At 32.5% G+C, this 20782-nt stretch overlaps 2 protein-coding genes across 2 annotated transcripts; one reads left to right on the forward strand and one right to left on the reverse strand.

The window, feature by feature from the left end:
• Positions 1-444: 444 nt before the first annotated feature.
• On the forward strand, positions 445-3688 carry LOC136987135 (histamine H2 receptor-like). The gene is given in 3 exon segments (XM_067284810.1): positions 445-462; positions 2607-3253; positions 3256-3688. Coding segments are annotated over 2 exon segments (957 nt in total). The 5' UTR covers positions 445-462; positions 2607-2649; the 3' UTR covers positions 3609-3688.
• Positions 3689-5037: 1349 nt separating this feature from the next.
• Positions 5038-20737, reverse strand: LOC136987134 (dipeptidyl peptidase 2-like). Its single transcript, XM_067284809.1, has 11 exons — positions 20466-20737; positions 19771-19910; positions 17866-18029; positions 17657-17792; positions 15582-15669; positions 12899-13065; positions 12198-12377; positions 11967-12123; positions 10930-10994; positions 10776-10846; positions 5038-5366 (listed from the first exon to the last, which is right to left on the reverse strand). The coding sequence occupies exons 1-11, from the start codon at positions 20635-20637 to the stop codon at positions 5246-5248; spliced, it is 1461 nt and encodes a 486-aa protein (XP_067140910.1). The 5' UTR covers positions 20638-20737; the 3' UTR covers positions 5038-5245.
• Between the last annotated feature and the right edge of the window lie 45 nt (positions 20738-20782).

Here is a 20782-nt window from a genome sequence, read left to right on the forward strand (position 1 = left end):
TTCCCTGTTACAATTTAAACAACTCTTTTGTAACCAAGTTGTAAGCGTAAATAAAAACCAAAACCGAACTTATTTAAATCTCGCAACACGTTCGTTGGCTGAGTTGGCAATAAAATCCGGCTGTATGTCTGCCCTCCCTACTGTTAAACTTTTACAAATGCAACAGGACTTAGACGGAGTCATTGACTGACCCCAATTTTGACCATTTTTGTTATCTATTTATCATCTTTTTCTCGATTTTTTGAGTGGGGTTGGGTGTCTAAAAACAGAAAACTACTCGATACGCATCGAACTATACACAGATAATTGATATATAATTCATGCAATATCGTCGATTATCTTCCAGTTTATGTCGCGCTCGATAGAGGCGCTGTCTGTGATGACGTCATTAACGATGACAACCCCTATTTAAGTTAGTGGCGAGAGAGTAAGAGATGTTAGAAGCGCTCTACTATACGAGAGGTAGGTTGCAACTGCGCTTTTTACGGACGGATAATTCGTTTTCTATCAAACAAACGGCCCAAAATTTTAAAAATTATTAATTGCCACACGTTTTTCTTTTAAATTACTCAAAAAGATTTAATTTTATTGAATATAACGGGAGATAATTAATAATTATTAAGAACTTATTCTAAATTAGGGGATTGTGGTTGGTAACCCGCGCGAATGGTAACATAAGATGGGTTATTGATTAAGATCGATATATGCCGAATCGACATGTTTTCTCTGTTTTCTAGAAATAAGAAAAAAAAAATATCCCATTTGACGTCAGGTTTCCATAGAAACTTATTGAAATTCTCATTGAAAATTGTTGAAAAGTCGTAGACTGAAAATGGAATTAGAAGTATCTAAATTTAATGTTAGTTCGATATTGTGTAATATATAGTTACTAGCTATTTTTATAACTTATAACAAGGCGATTCTTCTAGAAAATACTCTTATTTTGAAGTAGTTCATGTAAAAAAATGTACTGTACTTCTCTTCCAGAAAAGAAGCAACAAATTAGATAACACGAAAAAACCCTTAGATTTTCTTTATTAAATTGCTCAAGAACTTGATAAAACTTGACACTAATTTAAAATAATCATCATAAGTGTTTAGAAACAATTAAATTTCTGCTTAATCCGAAGCGCTTGTTATACTAAAACTCTCAACAATTCCCAGTAGATTCTTGAGATGGTTGAAAAGTTCCAGTAGTGTGATATTAATTGTTCTACTATTTAATGCTAATTAAAAAACAATTAGCATTCAGAATGAATGCTAATTAAATATTCATCTCTAGTCGTTAATGTCAATTAAGATTTGCTGATTGATTTATTATAATAAACATTATGATTTTGCTGAAGAAAGGATTAGCAAATTTAATTTCTTTTTAAAGAAAAAGGGAAAAAAGTCCAGAAAAGTTCATAAGTGTGGATTAAACTGTAAAAAATCGTTATTTTTAGATACAAATCCATTAATCTACCACGTAGAACTTGTATTTTTTTCGAAGAGGAGTTCATTAAGAAGTTTCTTCTTGTGAATTATTCTACGGAGTTTAAAAAGAACGTACTTTTATTTAACTGTAAATAAATACAGTTAGATAGAAATCCATTAATCCAAACCGAAAATATATAAAGAGTTCTTAGAATTGTAGATTTCTAAGTACTACTACAATATACTGGTATTGGTAATAATGAAGTGCATTAACTGGATAAGAATCCATTAATCTAACCACTTTAATGTATTCTTCTCAAAAATAAATTATAAAAAAAACTTTATAATTAAGTAATAAAAGTTAAAAGGAAGTTCGTTTTTAATTGTTCCCCCCCCTAAATTTACAGATCGATTATTTTATTTGTATAGAGTAACACACGTGGGCGATCTGCCGAAGGAAATCACTCCAGGGAGGACTCTTCTATGGGAAACTGGTCCCTATTTAGGTGTTACTAACAGGAAGTAAACCCACGGAAAACTCCACGTGGCTAGCCCGTTGGCCAGGTGCGAACCCACAACAAATTAAGTGTTTTATCTACTTCTGCAACTGATGGGCAACAGCTAATTCATCGATTTGAACACTAACTTCTTGTAATAATACTATTTTTTTCCTTTATATCGGTGAGCAGATATTGAAAGACATCAAATTGAATACTAATGTTTCAATTTAAGTCAAATTTTTCTCAAACTGAAGATGTTCTATGTAATTACTGTATAACCAAACACTAACACATAGAAGAGAACAGGTCCTACCACAGAAGGGCCAGCAGGATCATTTGACCCAGTGGCCTCAAAAACATTTGATGAAAATTATCCGTTCTATTACATTTCTCACGTATTAAGATGGAACAGTCGTTCTTGCCAAATTTTATTATTTAAAAACTTCACACTGTGGGCTTCAAAAAGTTAAGTAGCCCTCCCTTTCTAGATCCCTCTAAGAGGTCCAAATAGAATAGTTTAATTAATATCAAGAATTTGGAGGGTATTAACCTCACAAATAGGAGTCCATAACATAATTAGATTTCTTCCTTCTATATCTACAAAAAAAACTTCTATTATATTAGCAATGTGTATCCATTCTTTCTAACCTTCAAGAAGACCATTAAACTTTACTAATGTCTTTTTTCTAGGTATGGCTCCATTAATCTAAAGCAGAGCATCGATCGTGTTGACATGATTTATTTAGAAGATCAACCGACGACCCCTACCTATGCTTATCCTTTGGAAAGACACCAAGTGGAAACCACACTCGTCACCATCATATGCATTTCTACCATTGTGACTAATGCCATTGCCATCTTAAGTGTGGCAACTTCGGTATTCCAAAGAGAATCTATCGACTACTACTTACTTTCGTTACTAGTCTGCGACCTGTTATGTGGTATCTTCATATTGCCCCTTTCAATATACTCGGCATCCACAGGTGAATGGATTTATGGAGACTTTTTATGTAAACTTACAGGTTATATGGAGATCACACTATGGACAATAACGGTATATACTTTCATGTGGATGTCGGTGGATCGATATTTAGCCATCAGGAAACCTTTACGCTATGTGGTCCTACAAACTAGAACTAGATGCCAATGTTGGGTGCTGTTTACATGGTTAACATCCGTGTTTTTGTGCTCTCCTCCACTTCTGGGATTTTCCACAGGTAATTTTTACAAAGATGGTTACATATGTACTCTTGACTTGAAGAACATGATACCATACAGCATTACTCTAGCTATACTGGTTCTGGCACCAAGTGTTTTAACAATACTGTATTCTTATTTTTCATATTCATTACCATGTATCGTTTGAGGCAATACATGACTCAAGAGGAGAGAGAATATGCCACTGCAACTAGTGAAAATCTATCGAATCCCGATCACATGATGTCTTTCATTTTGACAATAGTTTTTTGGATCTCGTGGTTTCCATGGTTTGGACTTAGGATATGGGAAGAAGCCAATGGTTATCTCACAGATCACTATTACCATTTTTTCTTCCTATGGTTTGGAATTTTGGACTGCGTATGGAAACCGTTAATTTACGCCAGCATAAGCCCCAAATTTCGTATCGGTATGAAAGTATTTTGCACCAGTTTATGCTGCAGAAGGAAATTTAGACAACAATTAATAGTTTGAAGTCTAAACACAAATTTTAAATCAACCTTAAAAAATCCGGCCATGCACACACGTCACGTATTTTGGGAGGAGAGAGAAAAGTTTCACAATAAAAAAAAAAGTATAAAAAGGGTCGAACAACGATGACAAGTTGGAAGGAGGACAAAAGATAAAGATCTTTTTATACAAAAGGCAAGCTGGACCTTAACCAAATTCGTCCACTCTCGTAATTCCGGCAACAAACACGCATTAAAACTTCTAAAAGGTTATTTATTTATTTATTTTTTGATACATCGCTTGAAAATTTGGCAAGTGGAGAAGTCACATGGCCTATTTTGTAAATTGCCATCATCAGATTCGATTATCGAAACACAACGCGTGTACGAAGTTGGTCACCTTATAATCGAATTTGTGAGACTTAAAAGCGACCGTTTACATTTTTTCTTTGTAAACTCAATGTATTTAGTTAATTTATTGATTTGATATAAGAAAATGTAACTTTGTTTTAAAACACACTCAAATAAACGACCATTTAAGTATGTCAGACCATTTACTTCTTTAGTAAGTGCTCCAACTTTTTTACTTTTCAAGCTTAGGATTGCCTTATAACAAGTCGAATTGATCAAGAAAAGAAATTCCCGTTCCATTTTCTATTTTTATTCTACAGAAATGCAATTATTCATAAAGATTTATTTTTAAATATTAAGATGGATCGAAATACATAATCAAAAATTGCTATTGATTAGAATTTAATATTGATGGATTGCGAGAATTCCAGGAAGTTTGAGTTATATATATATATATATATATGGCAATTTAATAAAGAAACCTGTCCACATTTCCTCACACCCTCATCATTTATAATACCTTAAACGTAATTAACTCCTGTAAATCTACATTAATAGCAAAGTTAATGAGGTTTTAAGATTCATAACTTGTAGCCCATTATAAAAATAAAATAAAATTAAGTCATTTTAATGGAATTTTAAGTGGTTTTATTTTATTTAATTAAAAATTAAGATCTTATTTCATATCGTGTGACTAGTTTAATTACATTTCTACTACGTTATAATTGTTTAGGAGTTAAAAAAAAGGGGGGGGGAAATTGAACTTAATCCAATAAAGTTTTATAAATATTTAAAAATAATTGATTTTAAAATGTTTATTATTTTCTTTTTTTATATAATTATATAATCTTACGTTTTAAACATTAAAAACTGTGTAATTTTACCTAATTTTAACAATTTTTTAAATGCTTTTATGATGATCTTTTATTATTTGCTGCATTAAACAGAATTTTTCTTAAGTAAAAAAGAAAATAAAGTAGACTTTAAGTAAAGGAATTGGTTCAAAATATAGAATAGCAACTATAAAATCATATATTGTAAATTTTATTTGGAATCAACCCAGGTTTTCCTGTTTGCCAAGATATGAAATGAGATTAAAGTCATAATTTTCACAGTATTTATTACTGTAGTAATAATCAGATATTTGAAAATCAAATTAAACATATTAGTTAAATAGATTAAGACAACAACATTTCTGAGTTAGTTGGTGTTAATCTGATAAGGAGACAATTCTGTTACTTAAATGACATTTTACGCTTTTTTCCCCCCTCCGTTTCCGAATTTTACCGTGCAGTGATACGGGTATTAACGTTAAGATTTTATTAGTTGGCATTGATATTTTTTGTTGGCCTTCGTTATCCACTTACTTATTGTTTCTGCTTCGAACCGTCTCGCCGATATGACGGATTCTGGATCCGCTGGATTTTTTCCTCTGAAATGAAAACATATAACATACTAAAGTACAGTTTTAAAATTATACCAATGGTAAAATAATTTTATTTTAAACGGTTTCGAATATATGTAATGCTTATCTTTCGGCGAGAAAAGCGATGACGGATACGTATTTACAAAGTCACGTAACCGTTGATTCTAACTATTTTTGAATGAAATATTCTAAGATATAACATGAAGTAGCTCCAGGAGGAATTAAATTTAAATCATTCAGCAATTTATAATCAGTAGTATAACAACAAAAGTTTTTATACTTATTGCTGATGATAAACTGTTAAATGGTTTGAAAATTCTACGACTGAATAAATTGAGCATTAAGAAATATCTAATATTTTTCACGAGATAAGAGAATTTGAGTAATGCTTAGATATACATAATAGAGTAAAAAAATAAACCAAACATTTAGCATGGGTTTTATTACACAACATGCAGAAACTCTTACAAAATGCCATTTTCAAAATAAACTCCTACTACAGTTATACACTCCTGCCTCTGTTCAAAGTAGTCGCGAAAGCTACTTTTTATGAACTCTTGCGGTGGTTTCAACTTCTACTGCTGGTTGAAATCTGCAATCGTTCAACTCCCCCTTCGTTTTACGGAACAAATCGAGTATTTGGGGCAAGATAAAGGGATAAAGGAGTTGAGGAGTACATCTATTCGTTAACTCGAAACAATCAATGGAAGCCGAATGCAGAAATTTAGTAACAAGCTCCTTTAAACACATCACAATTTTGAAAACTGCTTTGACAAGAGGTATGGACAGTGGCAGAAATGTGTAGCTGGAGCCATTGCTTATTCTGAAAGTAGCCTTGAGTAGATATTTGTATTATTAACATAATAAAAGTTATATTAATGTTTCAGTTTATTTTTGACTCTACCATTTATCTACATCATAATGCATTTTCAGGTAATGTATATTTGTTAAATTTAGATAAAGTATGAAAAAGTTTTAAAATAAAACCTAGTTAATTTTTTCTTCCAATAAAATAGATTCATCAATTATTAATGAAGTATACGCAAGAGATTTAGAAGTTCAATTGCATAAAAATATATATTCTCTCTCCAGTTTCAGAATTAGAAAAAGTACATTTTTATTTTAAAAACTTATAAATTTTTAAATAATATCACAATTTACCAAAACAAAACCAATACTTTGATTATAAAAGTATTGCATATTGGTATTAAAATTCTGAATATAATATAAAAAGTGGAACCTTTCATTAAATGGGCTAGAATCAGTTAATTACTTGTAGCTTAACTGTTATTATATAAATAGGTCTATAAAAAATTAATCTCCTTTTTAAACGAAACTAATGATTAAGATTTTAATTTAAATATTTCAAAGTGTAAATAAACCTCTTATTAAGGTTTCATATCATGTATAACATGAATGTAGAGTAAGTCAACTTGGAAAACAATTTTTTATCATATAAAAAGTTTGAGAATAAAAACTGACGACCATGTTCATGTTCAATTTTACATAATAATGGAAAAAAAAGACATCAATTCAGTAACTGAGTGGATAACAATGAGTACTTGTTTATAGAAACTAAAATAATAATTCCAAAAAATTGATATTAGCGAGGTTGAGGCCGAAGTTTTAAACGCGAAAACGTGTACGTCGGACGTTCGGCGCCGCTTTCCTGTAAGCCTAGAAGTTTGACAATGGCATTCGGAATGCCGAGCATGATTCCACCAATTTGTCAAACTTCTAGGCTTACAGGAAGGAGGCGCCAAATGTCCGACGTACACGTTTTCGTGTTTAAAACTTCGGCCTCAACTTCGCTATTAATATAGAAAAACTTCAAAAAATTGGATAATTTTATAAATTTCGTCTAATGGATTTCAGATCAATCTAAAACTGGAAATGCAATCATTAAGAATGTGAGCTAATAAGAGAGTTTTTGATTTATAGTTGTATTTAATTACATTACCTACATTATTTATTTTCCACTTTCTTTCAGCTATTTTGAATTTTGGGGGTTGAGTTGTGTTAAATCTCAACATTTCCAAACTTAAGCTTCATTTGCATAATTTCATAGTAAGGTTTGAATAATGAATGGCACTGCATCTCACAAATTTAATACTTTAATCACATTTATAAGTAGAAAATTACTGTATATAGAGTCATTGTTTTGTACTAGTTAATAAGATTAAAAAAGGTTTATAAATTCTGGTTCAAAGGATGTTCCTTGTTTATCATTTCATATGTGAAGAATTACATATTACAAATACAAATATATTTCAAACTAAAATACTAGTAATAATTGAGTTCAAATTTTTGTCTTCAACAAAACAGATTAATGTAATAGAAAGTAACTAGTTTTATTACAAACTAAAAGTCTAACAGAAAACAAATGAAAATTCCATATAAATATCACACTTGTGATTTTCTAATGCATTTACTGTGAAGCATTAGGGGAAGCATTCAGTTAAATAGCACCCATATGTCACAAAATATATGCAAACTGAGGCATACCCAGGATTTGAACTATAGGGGGGCAACTCATATTAGCAATACCTCGGTTTTCGTTGACTTTGGTTATTGTCGGGTTTGGTTTTCGTCGATTTTTTTCGCAAAAAATTTGTCTCAGTTTTCATCAATGTTCCCATGTGTCCTCGCTGCTAATTTTGCGAAACCATGCGTTTTCCTGCTCAGTGTAGTGTTGTCTCTCGTGTGAGCATTCTAGCCAAACAATGAGCGTATTCAAAATCTCGGCGTGCAGCCGGCATCTCTCAGCACCTCGGTTAAAAATCTCGGATAACTTCCGGTTGCTGCTAGCGAGCTTCCAGCAAACTGCAGGCATTTTTACTATATTCGATACACCAGCAAACAAGATGACAGCCAACATGAGGCTCGTAAAAGCTCTATTTCCATTGACAATTTTGAATTTAATTTATTTATTGATGAATAAACCCTGAATAAATTAATATTCGGTTCATTCACCGTAAAAGGTTTTTTGTCTGTGACTTTGTGTTATTCACTACAGTGTTAATAGTAGAAGATGTTTATTGTGTTATCTTCATTCCTATTTCTCTTTTTGGAATATTAATTTGTCATTAAGCAGTTCTCATTAAATAAGTTTAAAAATAAATTTAACATAACATGGAAGTCATCATCATTTGGCATTTTTATTGTTTTTCTCTTCTGAAATTCCCACCAGTCGGCATTTGTGTTCTCTAGAAAACACCATCCGTTGCGTCACTTCCGGCAGCATCTCACTGGATTGATGCTGAGATTTTGGATACACCCAATTCTATTGCTTTCCTTTTAGCTTTATCATGGGAAATGCCATGTTAAATGTTCATTTATTCTTTACATTAGTCTTTTATATTCATTTTATATAATTTCTTATTGTTTTTAGTATTAAACACTATATTTATTTTCTATAAAATATGTTTTTGGTATGTATTTTGAAGTGTCTAGAACAAGTTAATTGGATTTACATTAATTTGTATGGAAATAATTGCTTCAGTTTTTGTCGGTTTCAGATTTCGCCGATTGTTTTCGGACGGATTAGCAACGAAAACCGAGGTATCACTGTAGTTTCGAAGGAGGGAGAGTGAGATTTTACGACCGATGGCTCTAGTCTAGTCACAATATTCATTATTCAAACTGATACTAAATTGATATGTCTGTGCTGTGTGTCAATTACTACACTTTAATTTTTCTTCTAGGGAGGGGCAGCTACTCCTCCCTGCCTCTCGCTGGGTATGCCCTTGTGACTGTTATATATTGAAAAAGTTAAATAGCTTTTTAAACAAATCACTTTTATTGTGCAACATGCAATTTAGAATTTTCCAAAACATTTAAGTTTAACATTAATTATGTGAATTATTATAAAAATAAGAGATTCAAACTGCTAAAGTTTGAGACTGATGCAAATTCTGGAAATCAAAATTAATCTTTATTCGGTAACACTGTTTGATTTCCCAAATTTACAAGTTAGTTTTGGTCTCAAATAATTTATTATCAGCAAAAAAGGAAAATGGTTTTTCTTCATGCTTTATGTTACACTCACTGACAAAAAAGTTACACACCCAGATAGCTGTGTGCCAAGTTTTGCAGTAACTTAAATACTTAGAAACAAATGTTGAATGATCACAGTTGTGGTCTAATTGCATGCCAGGTAAGTTGTAAAATCTCTAGATCTCAACATCTTATAAAAACAAGTTCACTAAATTTAGTATACTTGTTGTTTGGAGGTTTTGAATGCCAGACATGATTGCACAATGCAATCAGACATTACACACAGCTGACAGAGTTTGATAAGGCTGCATCATTGAGCTGCGGAAAGCAAAGTGTGTCATTTTGCTAAACTGCCTGCTACCTGCCCATTCTGATCTGACTGAGCTGTTGGAATATATCAGGATGTGCACAAATGGCAGGCAAGCTCTGAACAGGCTTCTGTCTCTTTCCATACCATTGACAAGAAATTAGCAAAAGCAAATTTACATGCTATTGCTACATATCTTACCATTTGTATCCCAACATCATTGGTTTCATTTGTAGTGGTGGTGTGACTAAAGCACAAAAGCATGGAACAATACACTGCTACGGGGAGCATGGACTGCTGCAAACTAGTAGTGGCCAATTTGTAGCAGCTCATGCTCTCTGTAGCAGCTTATTGTCTTTACCAACAAATTCCAGTTCTGTTTGAAAACAGATAACCACTGTTTTATTGTGTAGTGGATCACTGGTAAACACTTCAATCATTGTAATACTGTTGAATTGCATACTGTCCCATTGCTAGCTTGCTGGTCAAGGAACTATCTTGTATGAGTCAGTCAGTCACCCCTAGTAGCAGAACAAATAACACTAACAGTACATCCATGTCCTCATATTGCTTTTCATGGTAGAGCTTACAAACACCCATTTTCTAGCAATAAAATGCTCAACTGCATATAACTAAGTTTTCTTAGAGATGCTTCAGTCATGCTGCCACACTTTTATGGCTTGCATTGGTCTGCAGATTTGTCACCCATCAAGCATTTGTGGAACTAGATTGAATGCCAGTTTTGGTCATCTGTGAGTGTGAGTTATATGGAGCAGCAGTTGCAACATTTGTGAAAAAATCTATTGCAATATAGCATATAGCATACAGTGCCCATAAGCCTTTAAGCTTGACTATATAGTTGCAAGTATCAGAATAAGAGATCCTGCAAGACACTAAATACTTTTTTAAACTGTACCATTATTACACAGGAAAGTGTCTTTGCTATGATATTGTAATAATGTATTACTATCATTACATTTGCACTAATAAAATTTCATTCAAATATAACACTGATTCTTCAAATATAACACAACATTTTTGTTAATAAGTATATATTTTGTAAGGCCAACAACATAAACTTAGATTTAATAGCACTTATAAATAACTTTTACCTTAGATCCAAATGATGAGCACCTCCTTTTATCAGTATTGAAATTATTCTGTCTGATACATTATACGGTATCTGCACGAGAAAAAATATTTTCATCTTACTAATATCACATAGAAATTAAACAAAAGAATAATGTAAAATAAGAAAAAACTTACTCCACCAGGAGCCCATGGATCCAAATTTCCATTACTAAAAATTATATTGCTTGTCTGGTTGATTTCTAAATAAATAATTGTTGTTTTTATAATTTTAACTAAGAATATTTCTTAAAAGCAATCAAAATACAAGTTGCGTCTGAAAAGTTCGGTGAATGGTCCCATAGTTTAATAACCGTGCTGGTTAGGATGTTGTGCTCATACAGACGTAGTGAGAGACTTGCCAACTAATGTCCCCTAGCGTCGAAATCACAACAGTTAAATGGAAGTGTGCGCAACAAACAATGCAATGCAGTCAGTGTGAGAAAGGAGTGTCACTGCGAAATGGAGCAACACGTGAACATCAAGTTTTGCTTCAAATTAGACAAATTTGACAGAGACACATGAAATGTAAGTGAAAGTGTATGGTGTGGAAGTAGTGAGTAAAAAGTGTGTTTTTGAATGGTTTAAATGCTTCAGAGATGGAAAGGAAGATGTTGATTGCCTTTTTCGACAGTAAGGGCTTGATCCATCATGAATTTTTACCCAACAATATAACCATCAATGCAGAATTCTACGAGAAAGTTTTGAAACAGCTACTGAAATGCATTCGGCAACTTTGGCCACAGTTGTACCAGAGTAGACTCTGGTCTCTGCCTGGACTCTGCTCCACGACAACGCCTGTCTGCACACTGAGCTGCGTACGGCACTTCCTCGCTACATGCCAGGTGACAGTTCTTCAACACTCTCCATATTCTCCAGATCTGGCACCTGCAAATTTCTTCTTGTTTCCCCGCCTCAAAGGAGTCCTGAAAGGCCTATGCTTTTTGACATTGCACAGATCCAATAATGTGTGACAATGGTGCTTCGTGCGATACCGAAAGAAACGTTTGCTCACAGCTTCCAGCAGCTATACAACCAACGTCAAATGTGTGTTGTCGCTAATGGCGATTACTTTGAATGCCAGTAAAGGTATTTTGTTTGTGTCTCTTGTTTCCTTTATTTTATGAGACCATTCACCGAACTTTTCAGACACACCTTGTATATTCAATTTATACCTTTTCCCCATATGTGCTCTTTTAACCAGTTTTCTCTAGGAATAATTTTATATTTTTTAAAACAATATTCATCTCTCATAGTAGAATTAAATGGAAGATATGGGAACATATATTCACGTTTTTGAGATTTCATATATAAATTTATTTCTGTACAACTCTAAAATGGAGAAAAGTATTGAGTAATGAATAAATGTATTTAAAATTCATGATTTTACAATTCCAAATTCTTACCTGATAGTCCCAAGAGATGCTATCTGTTCCTAAACCACAACCAGTTGGATCTGCACAGTCAATAAATTCTTTCCAAATATCAAAACACTTCTCTGTTCCCGAAGCATTATAAGCGAGAGCAATGGCAGCAGCAAGTCCTGAGGCAGGAATGCCAGAAGACACTAGTCTAGTACACATGACCTGCGGGTATTTAACAATGAAAATTTTTAGGTAAATAGCAGAAAATTTACCTGCAATGTGGTAAATTTTCTGTTATTTAGAATACAGGGAGAAGAGAGATCAAGAACTAAAGGAGATTCAAACGTGCAAGATGAATCCAGTGCTTGACTTTGGTTTTGTGAAAACCAAAGTCAAGCACTAGAAGGACCATTAACTCAACAATTCTGTAGTACTTTCCGTAGTGTCTACTTATCATTATGTACTAAATTACCCAAGTCAAACATTTTATCAATGATATTTTGCTAAAGTTACTCAAATAAATCAGCAAAACTGGTAAATTCTTTCGTGTTTACTAGATTAAACACTAGCTGACTTAATCAATGCACCTTTAACAGTGAATAAAGTTAATTATTTTAATAATTAAGTCAATTTTATATTAATTAATAACAAAATGATCAAATTACAATTATTAATGTATGACTTCAAGTTTTATATATAATTTTTTATTCTTGTTTATACTTTGTTATAATTTTATAATTTACCTTCACTGGAAAAGCAGGAAAAGGGCTCATGAAACTTGTTTTGTAAGGATAGTTCATCATTGCTGCCGAAGCAAATGCATTGCGCGTCCATTTTAAAAAATGATTGTAGTCCGTGGAATCTTTTATTTCGTTGCACAGAGAAAAAGTAGAAGATATGTATTTATAACCTGAGAAAAAACAATTTTTTCAATTGTTGTGTAAAATTTTATAATAAAGCAATTAACATAAATTAATACAGAAAGATATTGTTTGTTTCCTAATATTGAGTATACAATATTTGTTTCACCGTTTATGTGTTATAAAGATTGTAAAATGATGATTCACCATAATGTTTACAATTTACAAGTTCAGAAATTGCTAAACTAAATCATTAGAACGTAAATTCTGATGTTTATTGCTTTATATCGAATTGTAATACTTATAAAGAATTGACAGTTTCATTTTTTAGAATATAAATTTTGTTATATATACAATGTTATGTATGGAAATACACCCAAACATGATACATACATAACAGGCACTGACATATAAATAGTTGCATTCAGCAGATTCAATAATCCTAATTGAGCTATGATTACTATAACCACTATACAATAATATTGGATCTACTAAGTAATGAAATATAGTTAAAACAGGTAGCTGCTGGTGTAATAGTGGCTTCTACTCATGTATGAATTAAATAGATAGATATAGACAACATTTATAGTAGCATTGACCATTTTCATATCTTTACTGATAAAAATTATGGCCTTATTATACACTTTTGCCATAAGCCATCATACTAGGATCCACATTTCAGTTATAGTCTATGAATGGACTAACAGGTGTAACTTTTGCATTAAAGTAAAAAGTAGATATTAAGTATTCAAAATTTTTATATTGTCAAATGAGTATCACTCCTTTGGTTCTCAAATCATTTTGTAATCATTTAAATACAAATGGTAATTTTAAACTTTTAACATAATGTGTGTGATGTTCGAATCTTCTTTGGCCTGAAACCTTTACTTCTGAATATGAAACAAAGTTGTCCAATGGTGTATCATCAAATACTCTATATACCAATACATGAAACTCCCTTCAACATCAAAGACAGCTGATGTGAATACCTGCTGCCCTGCCATCTAACAATATAGAGTAGTGTGGTGGTTTTTCTTTCTCAACATATTAATCTGTAATGCATCTGTAGATGACAATTAATTGATGTAATCTAATGTCAAACAGAAACTTTTTATCCACGAATTAATTGCTCAAAGTGGGCTGAAAAAGGTGCCAAATTAATGCTATTTGTTCCTCATTTTTTACATTCCAAGACCATTGACACTTTCCATTGTTATTGTTTGTCTGGTTTGATTGTTTTCACCCTACTGTACACTCTGTAGAAATTTTTGTGTATTCATTCCTGCACACCAATATTTTTATACAATATTAATAAACTGTATATATTATGTTTATTTAACAAAATAAACATGATACATGATTCTCATTCATTCATCTATGTAACACTATTTTTGGTGCTTTAATTTTGTTTCCTGGAAACTTTGTTTTGTAACATTTCATTTGCAGATTTTACCTTGCCATTAGTAAGTGCACATATATATTTTGTTGCAAATGCCATTACATGTTAGTCACAAACTTCTACATGCTTCAAATCACATACAAATTATAGTAGCCATGCTCTGACATTTTGCTTACTCTGAAAATCTCCAGGATCACTCAAAGATTCATGGAACAGCAAATGCTCTCTGCATTGTGCTCTGCCAACAGCCCAACCAGCAACATAGCTCCCTGTATTTTGCTCATCCAAGGATAAATCCTCAAACATTTCAATGAATTCTTCTTTTCCTGCTGCTGGTGGTGACTTTGAGCTCACTATCGGATACAACTTTATCCATTCCACCTGATCTCTGCATGCCATAAAATTATCAAGATCCCTCTCACAGTTGCCTGCATGTGAGGGCTGCGATGAGTGATTCATCATGATTGTTTACACAACAGTCCAAAATTCACTTGCATCAGTGTTGTAATTATTACCACTTGTAAGGCAAACAACAGAGAACAAGTTCTCTATGCAGTCCTGAGTAAGTCGTCTCATTAGGAGATATTTCAAATCGTATTTTTTTCCTCTAATTTTCTCCACAATAAGTGTATGACACTCATGTTTTCCAGCCACCCATACAGGTATGGTGGGTTTCTCTACTTGCTGTTCAAAACTTACATGTCCTTCAAAAAATTGTCAACTCATTTACAGGATGGTAAAACATCTCTGAAATTCAAATTCAAAAGAAGCACACAAAACATCATATTCCTCATAAACCACAAAAGAAAAGCACTTGTCCCAGAGACTGTGCTAAACCAAGCTGGAAGATGGCAATGCTGTTGTTTTTCAGTGCTAAGTGGGAGGACTTTCATGTACTGGTTTATACAGTATTTGGTGTCATCCTATTCCATGATTGGATGATTTCGAAAGTTAATTTATTCTCGGAAACTGACAAGATAGCTTCAAAAGTTGGGCAATAAACAGTGTTGTGGCAGTGTATAATCAAATTTGTTCTCTGTAGCCTGAATTCACAGTAAATAATTGTAAACCAAAAAGTGTCCAAACATAAAATTGTCAAAATCATGATACTGAATTTAATTTTAATAATCTATTATTTATACTATATTATACTGAAACAAAAAGAACCTTTAGATCCTTCAGCGAACCACTTCTCTATCTGTGAATACGCATTTATAACTGTGTCTTTGCACTTTGGCATTGTATTATCGAAAGTCTGGAAATAAATTCAATAATAACCATTACAGAAAAATAACTGGATATTGATAAATCAAATTTATTAAAATAATTACATGTAATATCTTTCATATTTTTAATCATCATTTTTCAGATAAGTTAACCATCTGAAAAATAATAATTATTAAAAGCAATTATAACATATTACAAAGTATCAAAGTAGCACTAACCTTTTTATTTTCAGTTACAATACGTTAATCTCAAAACATTTTTTTACCTTTTTAAGGCCACCTTATGTGAATGTTTTTCAGTACACACTACTAGCACGTGTGACCTAAAAGTCGGCACCTCTTTAGTGCCCTGTCAGGATTGACACCACCATGTTTCGTAGAACATGGAAGCCGAGATGGCAGTTATTAATGGGCGACATTACAAATCCATCTGTCCGTAAGCAGACAGGTGGATTCGTAATGTCAGCCGATCAAGAGGCAGCATATGGAAGTGTCTCAGACTCCAATTAACAATTAATGATGATTTAATCACAAAAAAAAGGTTAAGAACATACAGAATTTCCAGATTATTTCGTGGAGAGAGAGTTTACGTAACGGGCGTGAATTGAATAAATATCTTGTGATGGAAGTGGATATCCTGATGGAGTTCTCGTTGATTGATGAAGCTTGCTCACTTGTAAAAGTTCCATTGGAGCATGTATCCAATAGAGGTCAAATTGGCACAATATCGGGCGATATCAAAATAACAGGTATCCAGATAGTCACTGATCTTGGTTATTTGGAGGAATTCGTTTCTCTCCGGCTAACGATATTCCAGAAGGGATCAGTTATGACTTTCCTGATCGGAGAGATTGGAGACAACGACTTTTTCGGCCGTCTCTAGCGATATCCACAGATGATATCAGCCATCCAGAGGTTAATAGATCACGAGAAAGCATCGTTTTGCCTTCAAGAAAGTGTAACGGAAGACTTTCTCAGGTAGCTACAAACAACAATTGTTACATAACTAGGACAATATTAAGGCCTAATTTTGATGTAGAAAGTTCGGCTATATCACACATGTATTTAAATTTTCATCATTTCAATTGCAAGTGATATTCTTTTGAATTTGAACCCTGGATTTATTAGTTTTTATTCATTCATGTACATTGAAAGTATTTGTTTTTATCAGTTTGAGTATGAATCTTGAAAAGAATATCACTAGCAATGGGAAGATGGAAATTGAATATCTGTCCTGGCATATCAGGGGTGTGTGTTTTTACCTGTGCATTTTGAAAGACATTTGCCGAAGATGGTCTTAAAAATGTTTTGAGGTTAATGTATAGAAATTGAAGTTAAAGGTTAGTGCTACTTTGATTATTTGATTGCATTCACTTTGGATATAATAAATTATAAATAACTTAAAGGTTGAAGATTCATCTTGAAATATCTTTCAGCCTTTAAATAATTAAGTACAATAACTTATATTTAATTATTAACATTCAAAGAATTAAAAGGTTATAATTTTACTAAAAACTCTATCTATGAATATCTTAACTTTGAAAGTAAAAGATAAATGTAAGATGAAATCTGAGATTCAGCAAAAGACTTATTCAATCAGGAGGCAGTTCAAAATAGGGTTGCAAGCTGCATTTTGAAGACAAAAAATCCTCATAAAAAGTACAAAATAGTTATTTTTAAATTTAAATCATATCAATTTTAACTCTTTTACAAGAAAATGAATAACTTTGTTTCATTCAGAAAATAACTAGATTTTTCGAAATAACATAAGATAATAGCGAAGTTGAGACCGAAGTTTTAAACGTGAAAATATGTACGACGGACATTCAGCTCTGCTTTCCTGTAATGGCGTTTGGAAAGTCGGCGGAATCATGCTCGACATTCCAAACTTCATTGTCAAACTTCTAGGTTTACGGGAAAGCGGCACCGAACGTCCGACGTACACGTTTTCGCGTTTAAAACTTCAGCCTCAACCTCGCTAATGCGACTTAAGAGTTAAAACTTTATATACAGTACCTTCGTTATCGATTCAAAAAATACTTCTGTCCCGAGATATCCAGCAGTTAATATAATCGGAGCACTTGCTGCAAGAGCACCGTCGACAACATTTGGATATTTAAATCTGATGTATGCACTCAGCATTCCACCGTAACTAACAGAAATTTATTTAAGAAATTTTATCTGTTTTTATAATAATAATTTATATATATACAAATGTTTATTACCTTCCTCCGAAAGCAATTACTGGACACGATTCTGCTTTATAATCTTTTTTAATAGCATGAATCAAGGTTACATAATCAATCAGAGCTTGTTCTATGGATAAAAGACTGATATTTGGTTGATTGAAGCTATTTTTTCCAAATGGAAGTGATTCTCCATAATATCTCTAACAAAAATAATATAATTTATTGACAATAAAATAAAATTACATAAATCAACAGTTTAATATATATTTTTATTTATGAATTAATAATAAATAATTATTTTCAGTAGTTTATTACAATTAAACATGTATACAAAACAGTCAATTTCAGTTTAAATGTTAAAGTATACAGATATGTTTATGTACAGTATTTGTTTGTATAAATATTTTTACAAACATTATGAATATTTTAAATTTAGCAATACCAAATGATCTGCCAGAATTTTACTGGATTATATTATGACTAATTAATGCAGCCTGATAGAAAGCCAGCAAATTGTTTGCTATTTATCTACTATAATTATAGTAATTGTCTGCGCTCTATATTAGGATCACTTGTAGCATTGTTTTTGTTTAAAATTAATTAATAAATAATTGCATCAACAGAGTTTAAATTTACAGGGAAAGGCAGAAAGTACAGACATTTTAAAAAAAATCACAACATCTGCAATTGTTACTATAAAAGATATTTGTTGGAAGATGTGAGTTCCTATTGAAATAGCATTTTACAGACTCAAGTGTGGTAAACAACATCTCCTATGTGGTGTCCGTTATCAATCATGCATTTCTGGTGGCGATTTTGGCAACTTCACACGTGAATAGCTTCCTTCAGTTCTTGCAATGAATGAACTTATGTCCATATACACGTGCCTCGAGGTGCAAGGGTGCAGAAATGTATTCCCATCAGACGTGTACAACTGAGCGATCCCTTTGCATAGAACTGTTTCATCAGTCGTACGCAAACACACGGTGATCTATCGTCCGTGGCTTCCAACTGAAAAGACAATGCTAAGATCTCACTATTTTCACACTACCTGCCACACATTTCAAAACTGTCCGTCCTTTCTGCCCCACCTTTTCTGCCCTTTAATCAATACAGTTCATAGTTTTGCTTTCACTATTGTTTAATAATTTAGTGAATCACATATATCATATTAAAAAATATTATCTCACGCAATCATAGATTTTCAATGTAAACAAAAATTCCGTTCTTTTCAATAAACTTTATTTTATAAATCAGAATATGCTCTTTACAAAAATATTGATAAAAATAATTAAATTTCTAATTATGCTTTATATCAAACTAATTTACATCTGTTACCATTTCAAATATATTCATTATCAAGAAACTTATACACCAGTTTGAGAAATTAAACATTTATATAAGTCAGTAAGTGTCCATAACTCAAATGAATTGCGAGTACAAAAGGAAAAATCAATTTGCTGATACAAAATGAAATTCCGAATCATAAATTCATCATATTTAAGAATATTAACTGAATTGCTGTTGTAAATAATTTGATTAAATGAATCAATATTTCCAATCGCTTTCAATGATCACATACAGGTTACAAACTTATACTTTGAAGTGTTCGATCACGTTCATCAATTGAAAATTTTTCTCCCTATATTGGTTGTAGCAGAGCAAATTTCATTATTGTACAACCCATGCATTTGTAAGATTGTAAGAGGTGTCTCCCTGGTTAACGCTTGATCCTCAGCCTCTTATAATTTTATTTGAGGATCCTGCATTTAATTTTACACTCAGATCTGTAAAATATGAAGCACGTAGCGGTTGCTAGATATAAGTTGACTATTCATTAAAATAAATTAATCGCCAATACTATTTATATTTCATGTTTCTTATATTTGAATATAACTCTTCTTTAGAAAAAATTATTTTATTTTGTAAATTAATACTCACATGTTCTGCAAATATCACAAGAGCCTTAAATTTGGGTGCAATATCGAAAATAAAGCCCGAATTTTCCCAAAATGCTTCGACGTTTCCTTCATTTCCGGTGTAGAAGAATATCGGTCCTTTATGTGGAAGCCACCAACTGTCTGTAAAAAATCAAAAATACCGGATGTTGCAAGGTACAATTACACCTCCAAGCAAGACGGTCGGGACCTTACCAGAGCCGTAGACAATACCTGTAGGAGCAAAAAAATTCGAAGGAAGCATACCTCTGCACGTAACCATTTGCGAGATACAGCCTACTTCCAGGTTGCACGCGAAGCATGGAGATTCAGTGGCATAGTGAACATAACCGGTGCCCGGGGCATGACACTTTATTGGTGCCCCCTCCAGAAACACATATAGTTTGTCTTGGAGACCATTTGTGCGCCCCTCTGAGAGTGGCGCCCGGTGCATGATAGACCCCCTTGCACCCCCTCGCTACGCCACTGCGGAGATTAGGCAGCAGTAGTACCGGTACGGGTTAAAAATGATTTTTGGAGGCGAATATCTTGCAAAGGGTTGTACGTACAGGTATGGTTCCTTTCACCGTTTTACTTGTATAGGAGTTTTACAAATCTGGAGATGGAAAGCTCCTCATTCAGAGTTCACATCTTACCTGTTGCAAAGGATTATTTGGATTATTTTACTAACGAACTTACCATTAACCAAATATCTTTGTTTAAAAGTTTCATTTCCGTAGCTAAAGAAATTGAAGTGATCTATATATTGATTAAAGTATTTAACTTGGTAATTAATGCCAGAAACATTTTTAAAACATATTAAAAATGAACTAAATAGGAGTAACAACAACATGATTGCTTTCTCTTCCATACACTTTAAACTTTAATCATGTGATCGACGACAAACGAGTTCAAACATTGTTACGTGTCGATTTCCTGCCATGTGACTTTTATCTGTCACGAGTCAGCTGAATGAAGGAAATTTTTGTTATTTACTATAAATATCAGGGAAAAAA

The sequence above is a fragment of the Centruroides vittatus genome, unplaced genomic scaffold (assembly GCF_030686945.1).
Source record: "Centruroides vittatus isolate TY-2023 unplaced genomic scaffold, ASM3068694v2 scaffold_1478, whole genome shotgun sequence".
NCBI classification, from domain to species: domain Eukaryota; kingdom Metazoa; phylum Arthropoda; class Arachnida; order Scorpiones; family Buthidae; genus Centruroides; species Centruroides vittatus.

Excerpts from the sequence above, each read along its gene's own strand:
- LOC136987134 (XM_067284809.1), bottom strand. The coding sequence starts at position 20,637 with ATGGAAGAGAAAGCAATCATGTTGTTGTTACTCCTATTTAGTTCATTT. Across the intron at positions 12,124-12,197 it reads GCATCTCTTGGGACTATCAG|AGTTGTACAGAAATAAATTT; the intron begins GTAAGAATTTGG and ends TCTCCATTTTAG. Across the intron at positions 10,847-10,929 it reads ATCCATGGGCTCCTGGTGGA|ATACCGTATAATGTATCAGA; the intron begins GTAAGTTTTTTC and ends TTTCTCGTGCAG.